Raw genomic sequence first — 26,628 nt, 5'->3', positions numbered from 1 at the left:
AATGTATAAACCACAACATAAGTGACAAAAAGTTTTAGCCTACATTAGTACTTGTTGAGGACAGTTAGACATGATCTATATTTCTATCCAATTGGCGACAGATTTTCATACGAATACTCTAGAATCTGCATAAGGAAAATATACAAATCTTCCCAGTGGTGCATTTCCACCAAATTTACTTTTTTACGGATAAAAATCAGTTCGTGATGATGTACACACAAAATGTACTTTTTCGCTTATGTTTTCATGTACTGAATACAAATCTAAAGTTCAATATGTTTCCATCGCATTTTCAACTCTGCCAATAGTTATGTCACAAAAACTGTGGCTTTAAATAGCAAATGTGCCTATTCTGGCCTTGGCACGTGCGCTCTAGACAACAGCTCGTAGATAAAGTGTGGGTAGGCTGTGATGAGATTATTAAGGATAAGAGCGAGAAAAATATATTTGTCAAACGGAAGTCAAGCATCGATTATCATGTCACCAGAATAAGACTCGATATTTATTGGAAAGGAGCATCAAGATCACAGTGCACTTCCACTACCCTGTTAAGTTCATCATAATTTATTTCATCTGTAGCCTAATAAACGGCATGGTTTCCCGAGTCGGAGTGGGAAGACCACACAACATATCATCGCGTGACTCCAAATTTACTTCAATTTGATGTTTATTATATCAATATTTGAGCATAAAGGCGTTTCCGCCGCCATATCTCACATAATTAATTTTACCGACACTAAAATATCCCACCATGTCGAACTAACAAATTATCATTCAGCATTTATAAAACTGTACCGAAACTTCCAGTTTCCATCAAAACTGTCATGATATTTTTTTTATACAGTATGACTTTACTCGCATAAAAACTGCGGATGGAAACGTGGTTAGTCATATGAAATGGAAGGCATTGTGTCATGTAAAAATACATCTGTTTTGTTACAGCAGTACCAGCATTTCAAACTAAAGCACTAACACCTGAGGAAAACGGTAGGCTACTGTTCGATCCATTGTAAGTAACGCAAATGTCTCTGAGAACCAAGTAATGGTCGAAAACCACAATGTACATTCAATCATAGAATACTTGGAACTGTTGGAATGTCCTTCTGAAATATATCCACATTTCAAAAAAGCTGATGAGCTCAGTAATTCAAATTCTCACTCACATCCAGAGGGGCAAAAATATTAATACAGCGAAAATATTGTGATAAATTGATTCATCAAATATCCCTCTGAAAGTTATCTGTTGAAAAAATAAAAAGTTCCCCTCTCCAGCATCTAAGAGTGGAATTGTAGAATGGAGCTAGGATGTTTAAAGGAACTAAATCTATATTTTGGATGCATATGGCCAAATGCCCAGACACTTTTTTTGCAATTTCACTTGTTTTTGAGTACCTTACCCCAACCAGTGATAACCTACCTCATATTTGTTCTGCAGTGCCAGTGTGTGGATAAAAGCAACAAAAAAACAAATGCATTCAGATGCAGGTCTTTAGATGTTGTACACATGCAATTGTGTCATTTCAAACTTTATCCACAACGTTGTATTCCATATGATGCGGTAAACCTATCCATCTGGCTGCTCCATGTTAGCCATCACATGCACACACAGAAGTATCTCTCGAGCCGTACAAAACGGAATTAAACGTTGCAGATAAAGTTCTGAATTACACAAATTACAAAACACCTAAAAGGACGTATTTGGGTGATGTTGGGGATTTTGTTCATGTTTTCTTTTCATGCCCTGGAACTGCAGAATGAGCATGAGAACCTCTATCGCTGGTTGGGGTAAGTTTTGCAAGAAAAGTGTCTGGGCACTTCTACAACATACCATTTGCATCCAAAATATAGATTCTTTAAGTGTTCAAGAATTAAAGTGGCTATCAATGCTCGTATGGAGCAGCACTAGTGTGAGTCACTCTAGGGGAGCAGCAGATATACACAGGTTGTTTAAGGCACAGGCAACCTGCACAATCTTATCAAAAGTGAAAATGTTGGATGACCGCTCAGCGGCCGTGAAGGGGACCTCCACTGGGCCAGTCAGCATGGAGTACCTTAGCTTCACCATAGAGACGACCCTCTCCACATGCCTCCGCACACTCAGCCTCTCTGGGGAAATGTCTGTCAGCGAGACATCTTCGCTCCCTTCAGACCCCTCTCCGCCATCGCAGCCAGTGATTTTCAGCAGGGCACCATGGGCCGCCACCGACTCACCAATGTCCAAATCCTTATCGGCCAGGACCACGTCTCCTGGGAGGAGCTTGCCCAGGAAGCCACACCCCTCTGCCAGGCTCTTGTCGCTGACACTCCCCGGCGACCCCCTGGAGACAAAAGTGACTACGCCCTGCGGGGCCATGCCTATCATGTATTTCAGAGTGTTGCTCCCTGCTGACGCCCCCTGCTGGTTCAAGTAAATTCAAGGAGCAATTTTTTCTGGGTTTAAATAATGACAGGCAGTACCAGTCAAAGGTTTGGACACACCTATTCATTCAAGGGTTTTTCTTTATTTGTACTATTTTCTACATTGTAGAATAATAGTGAAGACATGTGAAATAACACATATGGAGTCATGTAGTAACCAAAAAATTGTAACAAATCAAAATATATTTTATATTTACATTTCTTCAAAGTAGCCACCCTTTGCTGTGATGACAGCTTTTGCACACTCTTCAGCTTCACCTGGAATGCTTTTCCAACAGTCTCGAAGACCTTCCCACATATGCTGAGCACTTGGCTGCTTTTCCTTCACTCTGTGGTCCAACTCATCCCAAACCATCTCAACTGGGTTGAGGTCGGGTGATTGTGGACGCCAGGTCATCTGATGCAGCACTCCATCTTGGTCAAATAGCCTTTACACAGCCTGGATGTGTGTTTAGGGTCATTGTCCTGTTGAAAAACAAATTATAGTCCCACTAAGCGCAAACTAGATGGGATGGCGTATCGCTGCAGAATGCTGTGGTAGCCATGCTGGTTAAGTGTGCCTTGAATTCTAAATAAATCACATACAGTGTCACCAGCAAAGCACCCCCACGCTTCACGGTGGGAACCACACATGCAAAGATCATCCGTTCACCTACTCTGTGTCTTACAAAGACACTGCGGTTGGAAGCAAAAATCTCAAATTTGTACTCGAATGTCCATTGTCGTGGTTTCTTTGCAGCAATTCAACCACGAAGGCCTGATTCACGCAGTCTCATCTGAACAGTTGATGTTGAGATGTGTCTGTTACTTGAACTCTGAAGCAATTATTTGGGCTGCAATTGCTGAGGCTGGTAACTCTGATGAACTTATCCTCTGCAGCAGAGGTAACTCTGGGTCTTCCTTTCCTGTGGCGGTCCTCATAAGAGCCAGTTTCAACATAGCACTTGCAACTTTGAAAGTTCTTGAAAATTTCCAGATTGACTGACCTTCATGACTTAAAGTAATGATGGACTGTCTCTTTGCTTATTTGAGCTGTTCTTGCCATAATATGTATTTGGTCTTTTACCAATTAGGGCCATCTTCTGTATACCACCCCTACATTGTTACTACACAACTGATTGGCTCAAACGCATTAAGGAAAGAAATTCCACACCTGTTAATTGAAATGCATTCCAGGTGACTACCTCATGAAGCTGGTTGAGAGAATGTCAAGGGTGTGCAACGCTACCAAGGCAACGGGTGGCTACTTTGAAGAATCTCAAATATAAAATGTTTACTACACGATTCCATATGTGTCATTTCATAGTTTGTCTTCACTATTATTCTACAATTTAGAAAATAGTAAAAAAAAAAAAAAAAACTTGAATGAGTAGGTGTGTCCAAACTTTTGACTGGTACTGTATAACAGGATATATTTACCACAGGATATATCATATATACCAAATTAGACAGGACAGATACTCACACACAACAAGTTAACTTCTGACCCGGGTTTCTCCAAGGTCACCCTGAAGCAGTCTATGATCACGGCACAGTCAGGGTAGGTCGAGTGGAGAGCTGCCGGGAGGTTCTTGCGGAGCTCAGCCCTGGAGGGCCAGAAGACAGCCGTGGGTACTAGCGTGGTGGACATGACATTAACCATTCTGAGCACCGTCCTGGTCACCGTGCCAACCTTCACGCCGAAGCGGTAGGCCAAGTCCTGATTCTTGAGGTCAAGTCGAAGACGCATTAGTGTCAGCAGCAGCTGCTGAAACATGGAGAGCTTGACCATGTTCTTGGTCCCATTCATGTGTGGTGCGAGGAGCCACATGACTGTCTCAAATACAAAGTAGTTGGGCAAGCCAGTGTAAAACCTGACCTTCTCTGGGTCGTTCCGGAATGAGGTCTCTGAGAGTGACAATTTATCCACAGACTCCCGGAGAGCCCGGTTCTCCTTCTTCAAGATCTTGAGCACGTCCTCATAGTTGTCAGGCTCTGCGGCTGACCTTTTGCCGGGCTTCCCTCCCCTGTCTTTGCTGTCACTTGACACTGGTTCAGATTCCTCACCATTGTCACTGGTAGAGGATGAGGATGCACTCTGGGCCACGTCATGGTCCTCCTGGCTTGGTCTCCGGTCGACCACAGACCTACCCTGGCCCTGCAGGAAGAGCAAGGCGTTGGCCGCCTCCACCTGGGCTTCCTGCTTGTCTGAGATTTCAAAGGCAGCAGTCTCTTCCTTAATTTCTGACTCCGGGGATAGGGGAGCTGATGTAAATACTGAGGGAACATAGTCTGGCGAGCGTGGATTCTTCACCTGTTTACCTGGAGTTGAAGAAAAAGAGAGAAACTTTAGTGAGGCATCATGCACAATCACATTAGAACATACAGCTGCAGTGATTTCTAGTAAAAAAAAGTAAAGAATAGCATTCACGTTTTATATGGTGGTCAGGTGCTGGTTGGGAAAAGTTCAAAAGTGAATTGAATGGCACATTGATAATTTATGGACTGTTTTATTGACAACGTTGGCTGCGCACCTGAGATGAAATGAGTACTACACAGCCTGCTCCCGTCGTTTGGCAGCCAGCCTTCTCGGTTCACAGCAGCTATCCAACGCTGCTTTCTGTCGGGATCGCGTGGGAAACGGTAAAAAGACAATGATGTGCCTGGTATTCTTCTATTCCGACAGCCAGCCACCACGCACGTGTGTACCATAATAAGGCCCAAAGGGTGGTGGTTTTCCAATACAATTCTGACTCCCAAAATGGTGGCTGTTGGCAAATTAGTAAAGATACTTTTTGTGGCCTCGTTTCACATTTCCAGTGGCGTGATTCGTCGAGGAGGCTCTGTTTTATAACGTTTATCCGACGTCATCAGCACGCGACTAGTATTTATTTTCTGCTGCTACTCGTTGAAAGTTCCACTTACAATTTAGCTAAATTATCAAACGCTGTCAAGCATGGCTGTGGAATCAAGAGTCACACAATAAGAAATTAAGAAAGAACCTGAAAAACCTGTTGACAGAGAGAAGGTAGCTACTAGCTAACCAACTGCATTTGGATAATGTTAGTTCGGAACGCTAGCTACAGCTAGCTGGCTGGTTAGCTAGGTTTTGAGCAGTGGTTTATATACACTAGATAACCGACAGGGGCCGCTAAATTGAAGCCACGGTGCCACCATCTTGGTGCTCCCCTACAATTGTAAAACATATTTTGGAACCTATAGAAATTGATTTATTCATGTGTACATTCGTTTTAGCCACATTTATTATATTAGACACCTTAATGCATCATTTAAAATGGTGAGCTAAACAAAAAAATCTAAATATATAAAATGTTCCTTAATTAAAGTATACGTTTTAAGACTTACTGTTCCCACTATAACAAAAATACATGTAATTGTACTGAAAACATTAATTGAAATACTGTAGAATTCCTATGGAGGACTGCTCCCACTGGGGAGTGACAATATGGCCTCTCGATGGCCAATACATAGCATCAGTAATCCAAGGTTTATATACATTATTGGTTTTGAAGCACTCATGCCATGTTGTTCTGTTAGCTATACCAGGTATTCCCAAACTGGTGTACGCAAAGCCAGTGAATTCTATGTGTTACAGTTGGATGAGTCAACAGACGTGGTGGGCCTGGCACAGCTCCTGGTATATGTCCGTTACGTTTATGGGGGGTCAATTAAGGAAGACATCCCCCCCACGGGTACGCCAAATAAAAATGTGATTCACATAAAAAAAAAAATGTTATTACATTTTTTCAAAAAAGAATTCTTAAAATTTTCAAACAGTCCATTTATATTTTCCAAGGGGGCTATACATTTGGGTGAGGGTTTTTTGTCACCTGAGTAGCCATGTTTCACTGCCAAAAATAAAATTAAACCATCTAGTGTTCAGCAAAATAACAACACTGTCAAATACAGGTAGCCTAGTCAAATAATGAACATCCAATCACCTTAACTGTTACCCTCTCATGGATGAAACCTTCAGTCTTGCGCAGACATTTAGAAACGAAACATGCCAATTTAAAAAATAAGCCACTAGTTTTTTGAGCGAGAGTAAGACATGTATAAAAGCAACAGATACCATTAATAAGAAGGGGCTAGAAGCATCTTTATATGGTGAGCTACCGAGTGACTAGGACAGGCAAGCACCATACTATTGTGGTGTACTTAATTCTTCCTGCTGCCGCGGATATGGCTGGGACCATGCTTGGGGAAAAGGCCAAAAACTATACAGACAATGACTTCATCAAACAACACTGTTTCACAACGCCTCAGTGACATGGCTGGAGATGTTTTGAAACAATTACTGCTTTGCATACAAGCCAGTGAATTCTATGCGTTACAGCTGGATGAGTCAACAGACGTGGCGGGCCTGGCACAGCTCCTGGTATATGTCCGTTACGTTTATGGGGGGTCAATTAAGGAAGACATCCTCTTCTGCAAACCATTGGAAACCAAGACAACAGGAGAGGATATTTTTAAAGTACTGGACAGCTTTGTGACATCAAATGGACTTTGGTGGTCAAGATGTGTTGGTATCTACAGTCGTATGAAAACGTTTGGGCACCCCTCTGAGGCTGCATAATAATTTACTCTGTCGTCACAGAAAATGATCACAGTGGCATGCCATTCATTTTCTAATAAAAGCTGAGAACTGGGGTATTGTCCAGACAAAGATTTTTAGTGTAGCAATATTAAGTTGTATGAAATTAAATCAGAGGTGAAAAATAGGCTATGCAAAAATGTGTCATTCTGTTGATTTGAATACCTGTAACTACTTAGCACTGATTAATTGGAACACACAATTGGTTTGGTGAGCTCATTAAGCCTTGAACTTCATAGACAAGTGCATTCAATCATGAGAAAAGGTATTTAAAGGTGGCCAATTGCAAGTTGTTGTCTCTTTGACTCTCCTCTGAAGAGTGGCAACATGGGGGCCTCAAAACAACTCTCAAATGACCTGAAAACAAAGATTGTTCAACATTATGGTTTAGAGGAAGGCTACAAAAAGCTATCGCAGAGATTTAAGCTGTCAGTGTCCACTGTGAGGAACATAGTGAGGAAATGGAAGACCACAGGCACAGTTCTTGTTAAGGCCAGAAGTGGCAGGCCAAGTAAAATATCGGAGAGGCAAAGGCGAAGGATGGTGAGAACGGTCCAAAACAGCCCACAGACCACCTCCAAAGACCTACAACATCATCTTGCTGCAGATGGTGTCACTGTGCATCATTCAACAATTCAGCGCACTTTGCACAAGGAGAAGCTGTATGGGAGAGTGATGCGGAAGAAGCCTTTTCTGCACACACGCCACAAACAGAGTCGCTTGAGGTATGCAAATGCACATTTGGACAAGCCAGCTTCATTTTGGAATAAGGTGCTGTGGACTGATGAAACAAAGATTGAGTTATTTGGTCATAACAAGGGATGAAAACACAGCGTTCCAAGAAAAACACTTGCTACCCACAGTAAAATTTGGTGGGGGTTCCATCATGCTGTGGGGCTGTGTGGCCAGTGCCGGTACTGGGAATCTTGTTAAAGTTGAGGGTCACATGGATTCCACTCAATATCAGCAGATTCTTGGGAATAATGTTGAAGAATCAGTCACAAAGTTTAAGTTACGCCGGCGCTGGATATTTCAACAAGACAACGACCCAAAACACTGCTCAAAATCTACCCGGGCATTTATGCAGAGGAACAAGTACAATGTTCTGGAATGGCCATCCCAGACCTGAATATCATTGAGAATCTGTGGGATGATTTGAAGCAGGCTGTCCATGCTCGGCAACCATCAAACCTAACTGAACTGGAGATGTTTTGGAGGAATGGTCCAAAATACCTTCATCCAGAATCCAGACACTCATTAGAGGCTATGGGGAAGCATCTAGAGGCTATTATTTTAGCAAAAGGAGGCTCTACTAAATACTAAGTACTTTCCAGAAATGGACGACACAAACAACTGGATTCGTTATCCCTTTCATGCCCTGCCTACAGTCCACTTTCTGATATCTGAACAAGAGAGCCTCATCGAAATTGCAACAAGCTGTTCTGTGAAAATTGAATTCAAATCAGAAGCCACTGCCAGATTTCTGGATAGGGCTGCGCTCACAGTATCCTGTCTTGGCAAATTGTGTGGTTAAGACACTAATGCCCTTTGCAACCACATACCTATGTGAGAGTGGATTCTCGGCCCACACTAGCATGAAAATTAAATACAGGCACAGACTGTTTGTGGAATATTTATTAAGACTGAGACTCTCAAATACAACCCAACATTGCAGAGTTATGTGCATCCTTTCAAGCACACCCTTCTCATTAACCTGTGGTGAGTTATTCACAATTTTTGATGAACAAGTAAGGTTTTATATGTAAGACGGCTAAATAAAGCACAAAATTATTGATTATTATATTATTATTTGTGCCCTGGTCCTATAAGAGCTCTATCACTTCCCACGAGCCAGGTTGTGACAAACTCACTCATTCATATGTTTAATAAATGTATCGTATCGTATAGTGTGTGTGTGTGTGTGGCAGGCTTACGATGGCAAAAAACACAACATTTGAGAGTGCACTGACCCTGGTGCTACAGGGGGTACGCAGCTGGAGGTTGAATGTTTGAAGGGGTACGGGACAGTAAAAAGTTTGGGAACCACTGAGCTTGACTGAAGACTTGTGCTACCTTTCTACAGGCGTTTGAACCAGCCATGCTATAACATACCTGATTCTACTTTCCAGCTGCTTCGCAGGACCTTGATTAGTTGAATCAGGTGTTATAGGGCTGGAGGATAAGCCTGCACACCCAGTAGCTTTTTAGGTGGAAGATTGAAAAAGTCACAGGTGGCCAAACAGTGGGAGGCATAAAGAAATGCCTATGGCTTTGTACGCAGCGGCAGGCTTGCATGTATTGGAGTTCTGATGATTGTGTCGGAATCAATGTGTGTAAAATATTTTTGCCTACAGACGTGTCCACTTCTGAGAGTATTCACCACCACTAGTGGCAGGCATCACAGGATGCACGAGTTTGGTAGAGGGAACGTTCCTTCCAGCGAGCTCCAGATTTACACCTGGTAAGACTATCAATCACCAGCTTTTCAGAATAGACACTAGATTAGACGATGTCGGTCAGAATACCTAAAATTACATTCAGAATCTGTCCCTCCCCTTTGTTTATGAAACTATATTTCATTTAATTCAGGTTGAACGCTACGCTGAAAGAGCTCACAAGTCTTGTGAAAGAAGTCTACCCTGAAGCTCGGAAAAAAGGCACATGTTTTGGCTTTGCCATAGTCTACATTGAACCTAAGCGACAAGGTTACAGGTAACTGATGATTTTCATTCACAGAACTGCCTTGTAAGATCAATGAAGACACAGAAAACACTTAATATGGTTCCTATTGGTTTGTTTCAGGGTGAAGGAGATAGGCAACACAGTGTCTGAACAGAAGGGTTCAGATTATGCCATGACCTTACAGTCACATCGATTTTGGATTGGAAACTACCTGGACATCGCCATCACCCCTCCCAACAGAGCACCCCTTCTACCAGGGCGCATGAGACCCTATTGATACCAGAGGGCCTGTCTGGTTTAAAGGTCCCACAATCGCATAGAAATTGTATGATAGGAGATCCAGGTTTTTACAGAGTAAAAAAAAAAAAGAATATTCAAATTGTGTTCAAGTACAAATCAATTGTACTAACATGTCCTCCTTTGGTTATGTTTTTGAATTAAAATGTTTAATTTACAATTGGTGTAGTTTGTATGCATTTTATAATTCTGACCTGTAATTTAGCTTGATTGTTGCAAAGATCTCTCATTCCTAAACTAAGCCATCATGCTCATAATAATGTATTTATATTATGGAGGTCATATAGATAAAGAGGGATATACATCTATCTATCTAGGTTTTCCACTAGATGTTGTAACATTGTGTGGGGATTTGCTTCTATTCAGCCACAAGAGTATTAGTGAGGTTGGGCGATTAGAACCTGGTTCGCAGTCGGCGTTCCAATTCATACCAAAGCTGTTTGATGAGGTTGAGGTCAGGGCTCTGTGTATGCCAGTCAAGTTCTTCCACATTGATATCTGAACCATGAAAAAACAGCCCCAGACCATTATTCCTCCAACAAACTTTACAGTTGGCAAAATGCATAGGGGCAGGTAGCATTCTCCTGGTGTCCGCCATACCCGGATTCGTCCGTCGGACTGCCAGATGGTGAAGTGTGATTCATCACTCCAGAGAACACATTTCCGGAGTCCAATGGCGGTGAGCTTAAAACCACTCCAGCCGACGCTTGGTATTGAGCATGGTCATCTTAGGCTTGTGTGTGGCTACTCGGCCATGGAAACCCATTTCATGAAGCTCCCGAAGAACAAATATTGTAATGACGTTGCTTCCAGAGGCAGTTTGGAACTCTGTAGTGAGTTGCAACCGAGGACAGACTATTTGTACGCGCTTCAGCACTCGGCAGTCTCGATCTGTGAACTTCTGGCCTACCACTTTGCGGCTGAGCCATTTTTACTCCGTTTCCGCTTCCCAATAACAGCACTTTCAGTTGACCGGGGAAGCTCTAGCAGGGCAGAAATTTTACGAACTGACTTGTTGGAAAGGTGGAATCCTATGACGGTACCACATTGAAAGTCACCGAGTTCTTCAGTGAAGCCATTCTACTGCCAATGTTTGGAGATGGATATTGCATGTCTGTGTGCTCGATTTTATACACCTGTCAGGAATGGGTGTGGCAGACATAGCCAAATCCACTAATTTGAAGGGGTGTCCACATAATTTAAAAATTATAAACTCAGCAAAAAAAGAAACGTCCTCGCACTGTCAACTGCGTTTATTTGCAGAAAACTTAACATGTAAATATGTGTATGAACATAACAAGATTCAACAACTGAGACATAAACTGAACAAGTTCCACAGACATGTGACTGACAGAAATTTAATAATGTGTCCCTCAACAAAGGTGGGGTCAAAATCAAAAGTAACAGTCAGTATCTGGTGTGGCCACAATGCTGCATTAAGTACTGCAGTGCATCTCCTCCTCATGGACTGCAACAGATTTGCCAGTTCTTGCTGTGAGATGTTACCCCACTTTTCCACCAAGGCACCTGCAAGTTCCCGGACATCCCTAGCCCTCACCCTCCGATCCAACAGGTCCCAGACGTGCTCAATGGGATTGAGATCTGGGCTCTTCGCTGGCCATGGCAGAACTGACATTCCTGTCTTGCAGGAAATCACGCACAGAACGAGCAGTATGGCTGGTGGCATTGTCATGCTGAAAGGTCATGTCAGGATGAGCCTGCAGGAAGGGTATCACATGAGGGAGGAGGATGTCTTCCCTATAACGCACAGCGTTGAGATTGCCTGCAATGACAACAAGCTCAGTCCGATGATGCTGTGACACACCGCCCCAGACCATGACGGATCCAAATCGATCCCGCTCCAGAGTGCAGGCCTCGGTGTAATGCTCATTCCTTCGACGATAAACGCGAATCCGACCATCACCCCTGGTGAGACAAAACCACGACTCGTCAGTGAAGAGCACTTTTTTCCAGTCCTGTCTGGTCCAGCAACGGTGGGTTTGTGCCTTTAGGCGACGTTGTTTCCGGTGATGTCTGGTGAGGACCTGCCTTACAACAGGCCTACAAGCCCTCAGTACAGCCTCTCTCAGCCTATTGCGGGCAGTCTAAGCACTGATGGAGGGATTGTGCGTTCCTGGTGTAACTCGGGCAGTTGTTGTTGCCATCCTGTACCTGTCCCACAGGTGTGACGTTCGGTTGGACCGATCCTGTGCAGGTGTTGTTACACGTGGTCTGCCACTGCGAGGACGATCAGCTGTACGTCCTGTCTCCCTGTAGTGCTGTCTTACAGGCTGACTACACCGCTCGGGTCACGTGCATGAGCGTTGCAAAATACATTTAGAAATCTATATTATTCAATTATTGCACCCACTGCTCGTGCGTGCGAACGAGCGTCTGCGTTGCCAAGGGCTAAAATAGAAGTCAGTTCTAGTTCTGAAGTCCTGCCTCTCCTATCTCCTCATTGGTTTATAGAAGCAGGTACCCACGTGCCATCTCCTCATTGGTTATACCCACGTGGGTGACTGAAAGACGAAATAGGTCGGTGGTGGTAATGTACGTAATTTATGAAAGTTGCCAGATCTGGGGAGAGTTACCAAAAACCTTTGCAGCATTGAAGGTCCCCAAGAACACAGTGGCCTCCATCATTCTTAAATGGAAGTTTGGAACCACCAAGACTCTCCCTAGAGCTGGCCGCCCAGCCAAACTGAGCCATTGGGGGAGAAGGGCCTTGGTCAGGGAGGTGACCAAGAACCTGATGGTAATGCTGACAGAGCTCCAGAATTCATCTGTGGAGATGGGAGAACCTTCCAGAAGGACCAACATCGCTACAGCACTCCGCCAATCAGGCCTTTATGGTAGTGGCCAGATGGAAGACACTCCTCAGTAAAAGGCACATGATGGCCAGCTTGGACTTTTGGCACCTGAAGGACTCAGACTATTATAAACAAGATTTTCTGGTCTGATGAAACCAAGATTGAACTCTTTGGCCTGAATGCCAAGTGTCACGTCTGGAGGAAACCTGGCACCATCCCTACGGTGAAGCATGGTGGTGGCAGCATCATGCTATGGGGGTGTTCTTCAGCAGCAGGGACTGGGAGACTAGTCAGTATTGAGGGAAAGATGAATGGAGCAGAGAGATCCTTGATGAAGTCCTGAGCACTCTGGGGCAGGTTCTCAGACTGGGGCGAAGGTTCACCTTCCAACAGGACAACGACCCTAAGCACACAGCCAAGACAACGCACGAGTGGCTTTGGGACAAGCCTCTGAATGTCTTTTAGTGGCCCAGCCAGAGCCCGGACTTCTCTGGAGACCTGAAAATAGCTGTGCGGTGACGCTCCATATCCAACCTGACAGAGCTTGAGAGGATCTACAGAGAATAAAATAAACTCCCCAAATACAGGTGTGCCAAGCTTGTAGCGTCATATCCAAGAAGACTCAAGGCTGTAATCGCTGCCAAAGGTGCTTCAACAAAGTACTGAGTAAAGGTTCTGAATATTTATGTAAAGAAGGTATTTCAGTTTTTTATTTTAACCTGTTTTCGCTTTGTCATTGTGGGGTATTGTGTGTTGATGAGGAAAACAAATAATTTAATCAATTTTATAATAAGGCTGTAATGTAACAACAAAAAGTCAAGGCCTACTCAAAGGATGGTCAGTAAATGGGACCTCACTCAGTAGTGTCGAGTCATTTGGGAGGTTTATGGTAGGGAATGTCATTGTAATTCTGATCAGGTATGCGCCTGTGACAGGATTTTATACATGGCGCTGGTACCTACTCCCTGCACATGCTCCAGCCTCTTCAGCTCAGTCAGACACAGGAAGAACATGGGGGCTTTGGTGCCCACCCCCGTGATCCTCTTCAGCTCCTCCATCAGAAACCCTGCAGGGCCTGCATTATCACCTGAGGCAACAGAGTCCCAAAATACATTTCTGTGGCACTGTTGATCTTCTGAATGGCCTGGTTGAGACTGGACAGAGGAATCTGTCTCACGTAACTTGGAATACTTCTTGTCACCATGGCCAGACACCGCCCTGGAGGGAAGACTTTCTGACACCATGGCCTGACACAGCCCTGAGAGAAGACTGACACCATAGCCAGACACCGCCCTGGAGGGAAGACTTTGGGCCCTGGAGGAATGACAAAAAGAGAGCAGAGGTTTGACTAGTAAATAAATCTATTGGAATTGGTAATGGTGTAACTCTTTTTAGGATATGTTATTAATAAACCTATTCTACTTTCTTGAGTTTACCTGTTCTTCCCTGTTGCTGTGTGGAGGATTGAAGGTATGTAGTGTGGCTGAACTACTGCTGTGGGGAGTTTCTTGCTCTGGGAAATGAGCTGTGAGATGAAAGACACAACCCATCATCAGAACCAGTCAGCACAGAAGGTAAAATCACATCTCTCTAAAAGCCCACTTGGTAGTACAGACACTGAAGCCCTTTCACCCCTATCTGTGCACAGGAAAGGCAGTTCCCACATCGTCTACTCTACACTGACTTCCACAAGTCTCCAGTGCACTCACCTTAAAAAGGTCCTGTGTGACAGAGCTTAGGTCCGGCATCTCGGGAGTGAATGGCTCGGGGTAATCCCCTCACCCGCAGGGTACCCAGGTTGAATGCCTGGGTGGAACCATCCGGCTCCAGGACTGAGGGGGCTTTACTGCCCCATGCTCTGCTCCCCACGGGCTCCACCACCACCCCTCTACAGTCAGGGAGAGAAGAGACAGCGAGGCAAAATAGATACTCAAACGTAACTATTACTATAAGTAAGCACTCAAGTGACTTTATAGCAGTTTCAGCTTACAAAGGGCAAAGAGTTGCCCAGAAAGGACTCTAGGCTTGGCATCTCTGGTGTAGATTTTTTCCACTGTACATCCAATGATCGAGATCTCTGGCACATTATATAACCAGGCTTGATTGGCACCTCTATTGGAGGTTGGAAGTTCCAAGTGATCTTGTTCTTCATCTGCCTGTGTGTGTCTCACCCTGCAACATGACAGTTACTCACTATATTTGAGTGCAATTTGTAGTTTTGTCTATGGTCCATGCCTCCATAAATACATAAACAGACATGTTGACAGACTGACAGTAATACACATCTTTCTGGTGCTAAGGAGCCTGTTGATGTACGGGATCTCAAATACTGGGACCTCAGTGTGGCTTGGGTCACTCTCTCCCTGCAGAAAAGGGGACGTGGACAGACTTTGATCTTCAGACCTGGGGTGAAATAAAATGTATTCACATGCTTATCACAAACGGACAAAAATGTCACATAAAAATTGTCCCAGGCAGTGTCAACATCGGGAATCAGACTTACTCTATCAATACTATGGTGCAGATCATGTAAGAACGCTTGCTCATCAAACTGTCTAAAATGTATTTTAAAAATATAACAGGGTTTGGCGTTGGTAATTTTTCTATTTCTAACACAAGCTTTTGCACAGCGATCACTCACATCATTACAGAATATCCCAGTCGATGTGTATTTGTGAGGGCTATTCGTTAGAATGGCCAATAGTGTTAATTTTTTAGGTGCTCTGGGATTCGGTCTTGTAGGAGCATTAATTAATTGTGCGAGAGTCACACAGTTCTGTAAAAGAGTCCGATACAGATGTAAGCATGGTTCAGTTCAAATCTCATAAAATAATGAATTCAGAGTCATTTAGCTTCTGTAGGACAGAGTTTAGTGCGTCTCCCGAAGCCGAGGGCGGTCTGTAGCATCCGACTACAGTGATGTGGTAGTCCATATATACAGTTGAAGTCGAAAGTTTACATACACTTAGGTTGGAGTCATTAAAACTCGTTTTTCAACCACTCCACAAATTTCTTGTTAACAAACTATAGTTTTGGAAAGTCGGTTAGGACATCTACTTTGCGCATGACAAGTCATTTTTCCAACAATTGTTTACAGACAGATTATTTCACTTATCATTCACTGTATCACAATTCCAGTGGGTCAGAAGTTTACATACACTAAGTTGACTGTGCCTTTAAACAGCTTGAAAAATTCCAGAAAATTATGTCATGGCTATAGAAGCTTCTGATAGGCTGATTGACATCATTTGAATCAATTGGAGGTGTACCTGTATATGTATTTCAAAGCCTATTCTGCCCTTGAGTTGCGTTCCCATGCAAAACTAGACAGATAGCTAACAACTAAGTCTTCAATAAAACTCCCAAGGCGTAACTTTTCTTGAATGAATATATTGTAAACGTTTATGTTGTAAAACTGCAAAACACAGAAAAGAATATACTTTAGTATTCAATTCACACCAACATACTGTAGCTGTACATTATACATTTGAAGTTGCATGAATACAAAGCACGTGCTACGGTACCATGCATCTGGCATGATGCCAAACCATATAGCTAATTGCTTTCTCATATGGTAATTGACTAACTCCTTTCATTACTCTAATAATGTACAACCATCTATGTAGAATAACAAGGCATATTACACTAGAAACAGTAACAAAAATACAGTATTGTATATTTTACAATTCGTTTGCATGACGCACGAGCAAAGTAATACAGCTAACATCATACATGAAAGGCATTGCAATTTGTGAGTAAATGCAACCAACCAACATTGATATGTAAGAAACTCTATCAATAACAAGATTATCATCATTAGCTAAATGCTTGAATCGAACTTACAAACAAATATTTTCCAAGGCTGAAGCGTGACAAGAAATAACTACACTGAAAGACCTGCACCGTAGCGTTGTTTTTAGCTGCTTCTAAGCGTGCAGAACGAATTCTCTACTTCCTGTTTGTGTACACTCTAAGTACCAGAAAGCTCCACTAGGGGGCAAATAACATCATGGAACACAATGAAAATCCATTTTAACTATTGTAATAAAATAATCTGTTACCTTCTAACAGGATGGCAGCACACTCCCCGCCTGGTATAATGAAATTGTGCCACTATGAAATAAAACATATCAAGAAACAAATAATGTCCTTTCTATTATTATCTTTTGTCTCTAGGATGCTTCAGAAAGAAGAACAACAATCTCTGAGATTGGTCTCAGAAACACCTTAGCAGCTCCTTGCTTGACAATGTTTAGTTCTACTTTCCTAACCTTTTTGTCAGTACTGGGAAAGGTTTTTTGAGTGTACTTTGTTTTGGGAACTCTTTTCCTTTTTCAAGGCATTTGAATTCTTCTCTGAAGGCTTCATGTTGCACACAGTGAATGATTGCTGTTTTGGCTTGTGACAACTCACTTGTACCGCATGGTTTATTACAGTCATGCCAGCCTCTGCAGCTGGTGTTGTCCGCACCTTCATGGAAGGATCTGGCAACATGAATGAGTCGTGCTGTGGCTCGATTGAGAGCTTTCCAGCTTGAGAACCTCTCAAAGCGATGAGAGCCGAGTTGAGCTCCAGAAACCTTAGAGGCGAAGACAGTGACGTCTGGTCGAATCTCTGCGTCTGCGTGAGGCTCTACAAGGTCAAAATTTATGTTCTCAGGCTCACTTGAGTTTGTTTGGGTCAGGAAAGGTGGACCTGAGAACCAACTGGTGTACTTTAAGAGCGCAGCAAGTATAGGCCTGGTTGCATGGTCTGCTGGATTGCTGTCAGTGTTTACATAACACCACTGATCTGGATGGGTAGACTTCCTGATGCGAGTTACCCTATTGGCAACATAGAATCTTTTGGTGACATTGCGGATGTAACCGAGAACTATCTTACTGTCTGTGTAGAACTTGGCCACATTTACATCAATGTCAATTTCGTCTCTGATCAGTTCATACATCTCAACAGCTAGCAAAGCCGCACACAGTTCTAGGCGTGGGATAGTGTGGGCCGGACGAGGGGCCAATTTTGATTTCCCCATGACAAATCCAACATGGCATTGACCTTCCGAGTCAATAACTCTCAGGTAGGCTACCGCTCCTATGGCTACTGTAGAGGCATCCGAGAAGATGTGTAGCTCTCTTCTTTGAGTGGTAGACAAGGAGACTGGGATGTAGGTCCGCTGAATATACATATGTTCCAACTCCATCAAAGAATCCTTCCACATTTTCCATTTCTCTTCTTTTTCTGGGGGAAGAGGGGCATCCCACTCACTCTGATCAGAAGAGAGTTCTCTGATTAAGGCTTTACCTTGCATTGTTATTGGAGCCACGAACCCAAGGGGGTCATAAAGACTATTCACTGTGGACAGGATGCCTCTCCTCGTAAAAGGCTTCTCATTGTGGGACACCTGGAATGAGAAGCTGTCTGTTTCCAGGTTCCAGGAAAGTCCCAGACTCCGTTGAAAGGGGAGAGGATCCACTCCTAGGTCCAGATCTTTTAAGTCTTTTGCACGGTCCTCCATAGGGAAGGCTTCCATAACTGTTTTGCTATTGGATGCAATCTTGTGTAGTTTCATGTTGGACTCCGCCAACATTGCTTGTGTTTTTCTTAGAATGTTGATAGCTTCTTCTGTTGTAGCTACTGATGTCAGCCCATCATCGACGTAGAAGTTCCTCACTACATATTGCTTGGGTTCTGATCCATGTTCCTTCTCACCCTGTAGCGCTGCTCGTCTCATGCAGTAGATGGCTACGGCTGGTGAAGGGCTGTTCCCAAATACATGGACTTTCATCCTGTACTCAGTTATGTTTCTATCTGGATTGTTGTCTTCATACCAGAGAAACCTTAAGTAATCTCTGTGATCCTCACGTACACCAAAACAGTAAAACATTTGTTGCACATCTGCTGTTAGTGCAATGCAATCCTTGCGGAAGCGCATTAGGACACCCAAGAGTGTGTTGTTTAAGTCTGGACCACTGAGCAGAACATCGTTAAGTGACACGCCTTGACACTTAGCACTGGAGTCAAATACTACTCTTATTTGTTCAGGCTTTTGTGGATGGTAAACACCAAATATGGGTAGATACCAACATTCTTTGTCTCCCTCTAGTGGCGGTGAAGGTTCGGCTTGGTCGTTATCCAGCATCTTTTGCATGAAGTCAATAAAATGACGCTTCATGTCAGGCTTTTTGTCTAAAGTCCTGCGAAGTGATGTGAGACGGTTTATGGCCTGCTCCCTGTTATTAGGAAGGCGACGTCGAGTGGGGCGAAAAGGTAGTGGAGCCACCCAGTTGTTTCCATCATCCTGGAAAACCTGTTTGTCCATAATGTCCAAAAAGGCTTTGTCCTCCACTGATGGTGCTGGTTTATCATCGTCTTGTGTTTTGTCGAACACGGAACATCCCAGGTTGTCTGTGTTCACAGTTGTGTTTGGATCTCTCGAGTGCATTGTAGAGGGAGAGATGTGTTTCTGAGCTACACTGTTGTAGTTCTCTTTTACCTGGATGATGTCAGGGCAAGGGCTCAGATAGGATGTGCGACCATTCTGAAGTATGTTTGTCCTGAACACGTTAACATTGGCTGGTCGGTGAGCCGTTCCCAGACAGACCTCACCCACGATGACCCACCCGAGGTCGAGTCGCTGTGCATAAGGAGTGTCGTGGGGCCCATTGATTTGCTCTCGTACCTTGTGTACCCTTAAGATGTCTCGTCCTAAGAGCAGGAGGATGGGAGCGTCTGGGTCCACAGCTGGAATTTTGTCCATAACTGGTTGCAGATGGGGATGATGATACGCAATGTCGGGGGAGGGAATCTCCGTCCTATCGTCTGGCATCATATCACACTCTATCAGAGTAGGGAGAGATAGCTGCATGTGTCCGTCTATAGACTCCACCATGAAGTTGACGGCTCTCCTGCCTGAAGTCTCTGTTACCCCAGAACAGGTCTTCATGGTGTATGGAGCAGAGTTGTCATTGATGTTGAAGAGATTGAAAAACTCTGTCTTGGCCAGAGATTTGTTACTCTGTTCATCAAGCACTACATACATTTTGACAGCTTTCTCTCTTTTCCCAGCCGGATAAGCTTTAACTAGGCATATTTTTGAACATGATCTTGGATTAACTGCCTCACCACAGATCTCCGTACACTTTGAGGTGACAGATAGAAGAGCATCGTCACCTTGCTCCCCGCCATGCTCTTTCTCTGCTGTAGCAGTGTCTGTATTTGAAGGGGCTGGACCTGGATGCAGAGCAGCAAGATGTCTGTCGCTGTCGCACTCTGAGCACTTGATTGACACCTTACAGTCTTTAGCTCTGTGCTGAGTTGACCCACAACATCGGAAACAAATTCCATTCTCTTTGAGATATGATTTGCGCTCATCTAGAGTTTTGTACCTAAACCCACGACACTTTTTAAGAGGATGAGGTTTGTTATGTATCGGGCAGTGATGGTCAGGGTTTTCAATCTTTGTCTTACTGGGTTTGGTTTGGTGGTCTGAGGGCTCAGATGACACATCGGTTTTGTATACAGTCACAGGTGTCTTGCTGCTGTACCTGGCAGGTTTCTCACTTTTCATAGACACCTGGTTAGTTGAGGTGTAGAGGGTGAAACTGGGGTCGTTTCTAGTTTTCGCCTGGTTCCTGATGAATCTCGAGAAGAACGAGAATGGTGGGAATGCTACCCGATAGTCCTCCTTGTATTTGGATCCCTGTGCAATCCATTTTTCTTGTAAACTGAATGGAAGTTTCTCTACTATAGGGTTTACCCCCCGAGATGTGTCCAGATAAGCGAGGCCTGGAAGGTACCCTTCTACTTTAGCACACTCCAGTTCGAGAAGAATGTCACCTAGTTCTCTTAGTTTGTGATTGTCTTTGTTAGCCAGTTTTGGAAAATCATCAATTTTCTTCAACAGTGCATTCTCGATCACTTCAGGTGTACCATAGCACTCTTCTAGTCGTTGCCAGACCATGTTAAGCCCTGCTGATGCGTTGAAAATATGGACAGATCTAATTCTGTTTGCTTGCTCAGACGACTCTGCCCCTAGCCACTTGGTAATTAGATCTAACTCTTCCCTGGCTGATAAATTCAAGTCTCTGGTCGCATTGAGAAAGGATGCTTTCCATGCCCAATAATTTTCAGGGCGATCATCAAAGTTCAGGAGTCCGGAACTCACCATCTCACGGCGTAGGAGGTACTTGATGAGGTCTGGTGCCACTTGTGACTCAGGGACGCTTTGTGTGTGTGACTGGAAGTGGGCTTGTTTTCCATTTACACCATGCTGCTGTTCATTTCTTTTGAACGGAGAGTCTCTGCTCATGTTCTGTTGTTTGCTACTTTCTGGATTATAGTATGTAGCTGGGTCAACACTAAGCTCTTGTTTCTCCACTTCAAATGGAAGTTCAGCAAAGTAGGGCCTAGCATGTTGTTGCACATACTCACAGGTACGCTGGACTGGACTTAAGGGCTGTGTCCCTGTGTCTAGTTCTTTGTGAAGTTCTCTGCGTTCTGATCCTACAGCTTCTTCAAAGGCTGCAGCTTCAGCCAACGCAGCAGCAGCTGTTCTCTCAACTTGGAGAACATATAAACTTGCCTCGAGGTCAGCTTTTTGCTTCAACAAGCTGGCCTCTATTTCTGCCTTTTGTTTCATCACAGAAGCTTCCTTCTCAGCATAGGAGACTTGTGCACGCGCTGCGTCTGCCTTGGCGCGTGCTTTGATGGCTGCAGAACTCGCCGTTGAGGATCTGCTTGACTGTTTTGATGACCTTGATCTTGTAGATTGAGACTTGGTCCCAATGTGCTGAAGAGGCTCCTCCATCTCTCTCTGTCGAACTCTTGGCTCTGGTTGTTGTACCGTAGACTGCTGGTCTTCCATAGGAACAGAGGCTTTGTTGGCTGATGAATGTAGAAACAAAACCACCGTGTGTGGTTATTCTTGAGCTTGAGCCCGCCGTGATGATGTTTTTTTACTATTCTGCCCTTGAGTTGCGTTCCCATGCAAAACTAGACAGATAGCTAACAACTAAGTCTTCAATAAAACTCCCAAGGCGTAACTTTTCTTGAATGAATATATTGTAAACGTTTATGTTGTAAAACTGCAAAACACAGAAAAGAATATACTTTAGTATTCAATTCACACCAACATACTGTAGCTGTACATTATACATTTGAAGTTGCATGAATACAAAGCACGTGCTACGGTACCATGCATCTGGCATGATGCCAAACCATATAGCTAATTGCTTTCTCATATGGTAATTGACTAACTCCTTTCATTACTCTAATAATGTACAACCATCTATGTAGAATAACAAGGCATATTACACTAGAAACAGTAACAAAAATACAGTATTGTATATTTTACAATTCGTTTGCATGACGCACGAGCAAAGTAATACAGCTAACATCATACATGAAAGGCATTGCAATTTGTGAGTAAATGCAACCAACCAACATTGATATGTAAGAAACTCTATCAATAACAAGATTATCATCATTAGCTAAATGCTTGAATCGAACTTACAAACAAATATTTTCCAAGGCTGAAGCGTGACAAGAAATAACTACACTGAAAGACCTGCACCGTAGCGTTGTTTTTAGCTGCTTCTAAGCGTGCAGAACGAATTCTCTACTTCCTGTTTGTGTACACTCTAAGTACCAGAAAGCTCCACTAGGGGGCAAATAACATCATGGAACACAATGAAAATCCATTTTAACTATTGTAATAAAATAATCTGTTACCTTCTAACAGGATGGCAGCACAAAGCCTACCTTCAAACTCAGTTCCTCTTTGCTTGACATCATGGGAAAATCAAAAGAAATCAACCAAGACCTCAGAAAATAATTGGAGACCTCCACAAGTCTGGTTCATCCTTGGGAGCAATTTCCAAACGCCTAAAGGTACCACGTTCATCTGTACAAACAATAGTACGCAAGTATAAACACCATGGGACCACGCAGCCGTCATACCGCTCAGGAAGGAGATGCGTTCTGTCTCCTAGAGATGAACGTACTTTGGTGCGAAAAGTGCAAATCAGTCCCAGAACAACAGCAAAGGACCTTGTGAAGATGCTGGAGGAAACAGGTACAAAAGTATCTATATCCACAGTAAAATGAGTCCTATATCGACATAACCTTTTAGGCTGCTCAGCAAGGAAGAAGCCACTGCTTCTAAACCGCCATAAAAAAGCCAGACTACGCTTTGCAACTGCACATGGGGACAAAGATCGTACTTTTTGGAGAAATGTCCTCTGGTCTGATGAAACAAAAATAGAACTGTTTGGCTATAGTGACCATCGTTATGTTTGGAGGAAAAAGGGGGAGGCTTGCAAGCCGAAAAACACCATCCCAACTGTGAAGCACGGGGGTGGCAGCATCATGTTGTGGGGGTGCTTTGCTGCAGGAGGGACTGGTGCACTTCACAAAATAGATGGCATCATAAGGGCGGAAAATTATGTGGATATATTGAAGCAACATCTCAAGACATCAGTCAGGAAGTTAAAGCTTGGTCGCAAATGGGTCTTCCAAATGGACAATGACCCCAAGCAATACTTCCAAAATTGTGGCAAAATGGCCTAAGGACAACAAAGTCAAGGTATTGGAGTGGCCATCACAAAGCCCTGACCTCAATCCTATAGAACAGTTGTGGGCAGAACTGAAAAAGCGTGTGCGAGCAAGGAGGTCTACAAACCTGACTCAGTTACACCAGCTCTGTCAGGAGGAATGGGCCAAAATTCACCCAACTTATTGTGGGAAGCTTGTGGAAGGCTACCTGAAACATTTGACCCAAGTTAAAACAATTTAAAGGCAATGCTACCAAAAACGAATTGAGTGTATGTAAACTTCTGACCCACTGGGAATGTGATGAAAGAAATAAAAGCTGAAATAAATCATTATCTCTACTATTATTCTGACATTTCACATTCTTAAAATAAAGTGTTGATCCTAACTGACCTAAGACAGGGAATTTGTACTAGGATTAAATGTCAGGAATTGTAAAAAAAAATGGAGTTTAAATGTATTTGGTTAAGGTGTATGTAAACTTCCGACTTTAACTGTACGTTCACTTTAACCGCAAGCAATTCAAAATGTTTGGCTTTGGTCATCGAGAGAATTTCAGGTGTTAAACTTGGATTTGACAAATTGCGACCCCTCCTCCTCTACTCATCCGATCTAAAAATTGTGTACCCATCAATAGAAATCGAGTTATGACACAGATTTCCATAGCCAAGTTTCTGATAAAACCATTGTCTGCATTTGTCGTATTGGCCCATATTCTAAATCATGTCTATTTTTGGAAATAGACTTCTGACATTAACATGCAAGAGGCCAAAACCTGCTCTCTTTTTAAAATCCTAGGGAGCCGGTAGAGATTGCATGGTATATACCGGCCCAGGGTTTGGTCCCACACTACAAGAGATCAATAATAAAAGCATAACAATATATCTCAGTTGTCCAATGCGTGAGGACTTGGTGGAACCAGCACCATTGTCCATTTTTTGAGATTTGGAAGTATGCCATCAAGTGTAGGTCCACTTGTGTTTGAGAGTGGTGCAATTGCAGAGAGAGATCAAGTTCCTGGTGTTAGCAAATTGTTGGGCATAAGGCGAAGATAATTCACTCACCCATTGATCATTCAGTCTAATTAATCCAGGATGGCATTGAGTAAAGAGCAGGCACAGTAACAGATACATAATGCTGGTTTTTACAGGTCTTTCAGCACAGGTGTACAACGATCAGTAGACGTTGTGTAGAACGACAGATTTTCCCACGGCACCATCCGGTTTTCCAATCTGGCAACCGCTTCTCCGTAGCAGGCCTTGCGAGCATACAAACGTTCCTGACTCGGCCCGCTCCAACTCCAAAAAAGTGTAGTCTACAGTTTACGAGAGGCCCGAGGCTTTCTCAATGCAGCCTTCTCAGTCAAAATTCTTTGTACAAGAAAATTTTGTGAAATAAAGACTGAGATCTCAAAATAAGTTATATACAGCATCCACATTCACATCAAAAGTTTGCTTCTGTAAACAGGTTCAGGGTCATTATAACATAACTCTTAACTCTGATCTCAAGGATCAGACTGACTGATTGGCTGCCATCTTGGTGTTTTGGGCATGGCCAGGACCAGAGAGGCCGGAGGGAGGGTCATCATGGGCGTGGGGGCCTCAGCGCTGGAAAACACTGCTACAAATCAGTGTCAAGTTCTAATGTACCCTCTTCAGGTGGATTTCCGACAGGTCAAAGTTAAGAGAGCTGGGAGATGCGCATGGGGTCAATGGAGGGCGGAGGAGGTATCTTCAAAGGGGTCACTGAGGGGAGGTGTCCCTCCTTTCCTGCCTCTTGGTCCTCCTCTACTCCCTAGGTGTCATCCTCTTTCTCTGAAGCTTCTGCCTCCTGGCGGTTCGGCTCTGAGCGAGAGACAAAATCTCCAGATAAACCAGCGGCGTTCAGGAGGGGAACATTTTAGATATAAAGTTAACCAAATACTGAATAGTTTGGACTAAGTGAAGTGTTAAATAGATACTTTTTTACCTGTCTGTTTCTGTGTGTTCTTAGGTGCTTTGTAGACATATTTTTCATAGTGTCTCTGTATATCCTCTGTGGTCCTCTGGTTCAGCACCATACACATCTTTATGAAGCTCATCACCTCATTCTCCTTTTTTTTTTTTTTTTTTTAACTAAGTCAGTTAAGAACAAATTCTTATTTTCAATGACGGCCTAGGAACAGTGCCAACTGCCTTGTTCAGGGGCAAAACAACACATTTTTACCTTGTCAGTTCGGGGATTCGACCAACGCTCTAACCACTAGGCTACCTGCCACTGCCTGTTGGCGCATCAGCTGCTTCTTCACCTGGCCCTGGGCATGCACAACAAGCCAGGTATGTAAATCATTCTCTAAATATGTATACCAATGAATCACATAGTTATTATTAACTACAAGCAGATCATCAGGTGCCACATTGAGGGTTACATTGAGGCCGCTGACCTCTGAGTGCAGCTCATGCAGAACTCGCACTGCACCCTCAGTGCTATGATCTTAAACAGTTTTACAGAACGTTACACAACAAAGTGACAATACGGTAGAGGTGGACTGACTCTTCTTCTGCCATACACCTATCAAAATGGTTCTGATCCTACATTTGGCCTCACCTCTAACCAGTGGAACATTCATATAAATTAACTTACATCTAGTTTCAAAGGTCTTTTGGCAGACCGCCTGCTTATCGGAGACCAATCTCGTCATTATATAGCTACTGTATTTTTGGTGGAAGTCTGTTTCATACATTCTTCGTCGTAGTTCTGGTGTGCCTGCTAAAGACCGGCAGTTTCTATCTTCACGGCTAGGTTTCGCAGCGAAAAAATTGCCTACGAGTCAATTTGTTAGCAGATGTGTTTCTAAATGTAGTATGGTTATCTTGAACTGCAATTTAAACAACTTTCGCTGGCTGTTTACATTCATACAAGTTGGCACGGGAATTTGGCGCCACTTCCGGAACTAGTTTAAGTATTTACTATTCAGGACTTTCACCACCGAAGAAGAGAATGCATCTCGAGCTAAATGCAAAACTGCCACCTACCGGCTTCACGATTAAATACATTTAGTTACAGAATCAAATCAAATCAAAGTTTATTTGTCACGTGCGCCGAATACAACAGGTGTAGACATTACAGTGAAATGCTTAGTTACAGGCTCTAACCAACAGTGCAAAATTGTATTAGGTGAACAATAAGTAAAGAAATAAAAACAACAGTAAAAAGACAGTGAAAAATTAGAAATTAGCAAGATAATTTTTTAAGAATTCTGTGGTGGACTGACAATATCATCATGAAGAAAAACTTTAAAGG

General features: G+C 43.4%; 2 protein-coding genes and 1 pseudogene across 9 annotated transcripts; 1 reads left to right on the top strand and 2 right to left on the bottom strand.

Annotated features, from left to right (window-relative positions):
- Window positions 1–649: 649 nt before the first annotated feature.
- Window positions 650–5,276, bottom strand: LOC139538784 (uncharacterized). 3 transcript variants are annotated; one of them, XM_071341216.1, is made up of 3 exons: window positions 4,932–5,276; window positions 3,884–4,719; window positions 650–2,398 (listed from the first exon to the last, which is right to left on the bottom strand). In XM_071341216.1, the coding sequence occupies exons 1-3, from the start codon at window positions 5,107–5,109 to the stop codon at window positions 1,913–1,915; spliced, it is 1,500 nt and encodes a 499-aa protein (XP_071197317.1). In that variant the 5' UTR covers window positions 5,110–5,276; the 3' UTR covers window positions 650–1,912. The 3 variants fall into 3 exon arrangements, with proteins under 3 accessions (XP_071197317.1, XP_071197318.1, XP_071197319.1); XM_071341217.1 differs by having other exon boundaries at window positions 650–2,395; XM_071341218.1 differs by having other exon boundaries at window positions 650–2,341.
- LOC139538785 (histone deacetylase complex subunit SAP18-like) lies at window positions 5,246–10,142 on the top strand (annotated as a pseudogene).
- Window positions 10,143–11,229: 1,087 nt separating this feature from the next.
- LOC139538782 (uncharacterized) lies at window positions 11,230–26,345 on the bottom strand. 6 transcript variants are annotated; one of them, XM_071341211.1, is made up of 6 exons: window positions 25,969–26,345; window positions 25,315–25,639; window positions 22,554–25,190; window positions 14,514–16,093; window positions 14,241–14,329; window positions 11,230–14,118 (listed from the first exon to the last, which is right to left on the bottom strand). In XM_071341211.1, exons 4-6 carry the CDS (start codon window positions 14,550–14,552, stop codon window positions 13,719–13,721), a joined length of 528 nt encoding a protein of 175 aa, XP_071197312.1. In that variant the 5' UTR covers window positions 14,553–16,093; window positions 22,554–25,190; window positions 25,315–25,639; window positions 25,969–26,345; the 3' UTR covers window positions 11,230–13,718. The 6 variants fall into 6 exon arrangements, 3 of the variants coding, with proteins under 3 accessions (XP_071197312.1, XP_071197313.1, XP_071197314.1); XM_071341212.1 differs by having other exon boundaries at window positions 14,514–15,207; window positions 24,411–25,190; XM_071341213.1 differs by lacking the exon at window positions 22,554–25,190 and having other exon boundaries at window positions 14,514–15,207; window positions 25,552–25,639; window positions 25,969–26,287.
- Between the last annotated feature and the right edge of the window lie 283 nt (window positions 26,346–26,628).

The sequence above is a fragment of the Salvelinus alpinus genome, chromosome 14 (genome assembly GCF_045679555.1).
Source record: "Salvelinus alpinus chromosome 14, SLU_Salpinus.1, whole genome shotgun sequence".
NCBI classification, from domain to species: Eukaryota; Metazoa; Chordata; class Actinopteri; order Salmoniformes; family Salmonidae; genus Salvelinus; species Salvelinus alpinus.
The sequence above is the reverse complement of the archived record's forward strand: the minus strand, read 5'-3'. Positions and strand labels throughout refer to the sequence as shown.

Coding starts and splice junctions, on each gene's coding strand:
- LOC139538782 (XM_071341211.1), bottom strand. CDS start 14,552: ATGCCGGACCTAAGCTCTGTCACACAGGACCTTTTTAAG. Junction 14,330..14,513: donor TCACACAGGACCTTTTTAAG/GTGAGTGCACTG, acceptor TTCATCTCACAG/CTCATTTCCCAGAGCAAGAA. Junction 14,119..14,240: donor ACAGCAACAGGGAAGAACAG/GTAAACTCAAGA, acceptor TCATTCCTCCAG/GGCCCAAAGTCTTCCCTCCA.
- LOC139538784 (XM_071341216.1), bottom strand. CDS start 5,109: ATGGTACACACGTGCGTGGTGGCTGGCTGTCGGAATAGAAGAATACCA. Junction 4,720..4,931: donor TAGTACTCATTTCATCTCAG/GTGCGCAGCCAA, acceptor CTTCAACTCCAG/GTAAACAGGTGAAGAATCCA. Junction 2,399..3,883: donor CAGAAGTTAACTTGTTGTGT/GTGAGTATCTGT, acceptor TACTTGAACCAG/CAGGGGGCGTCAGCAGGGAG.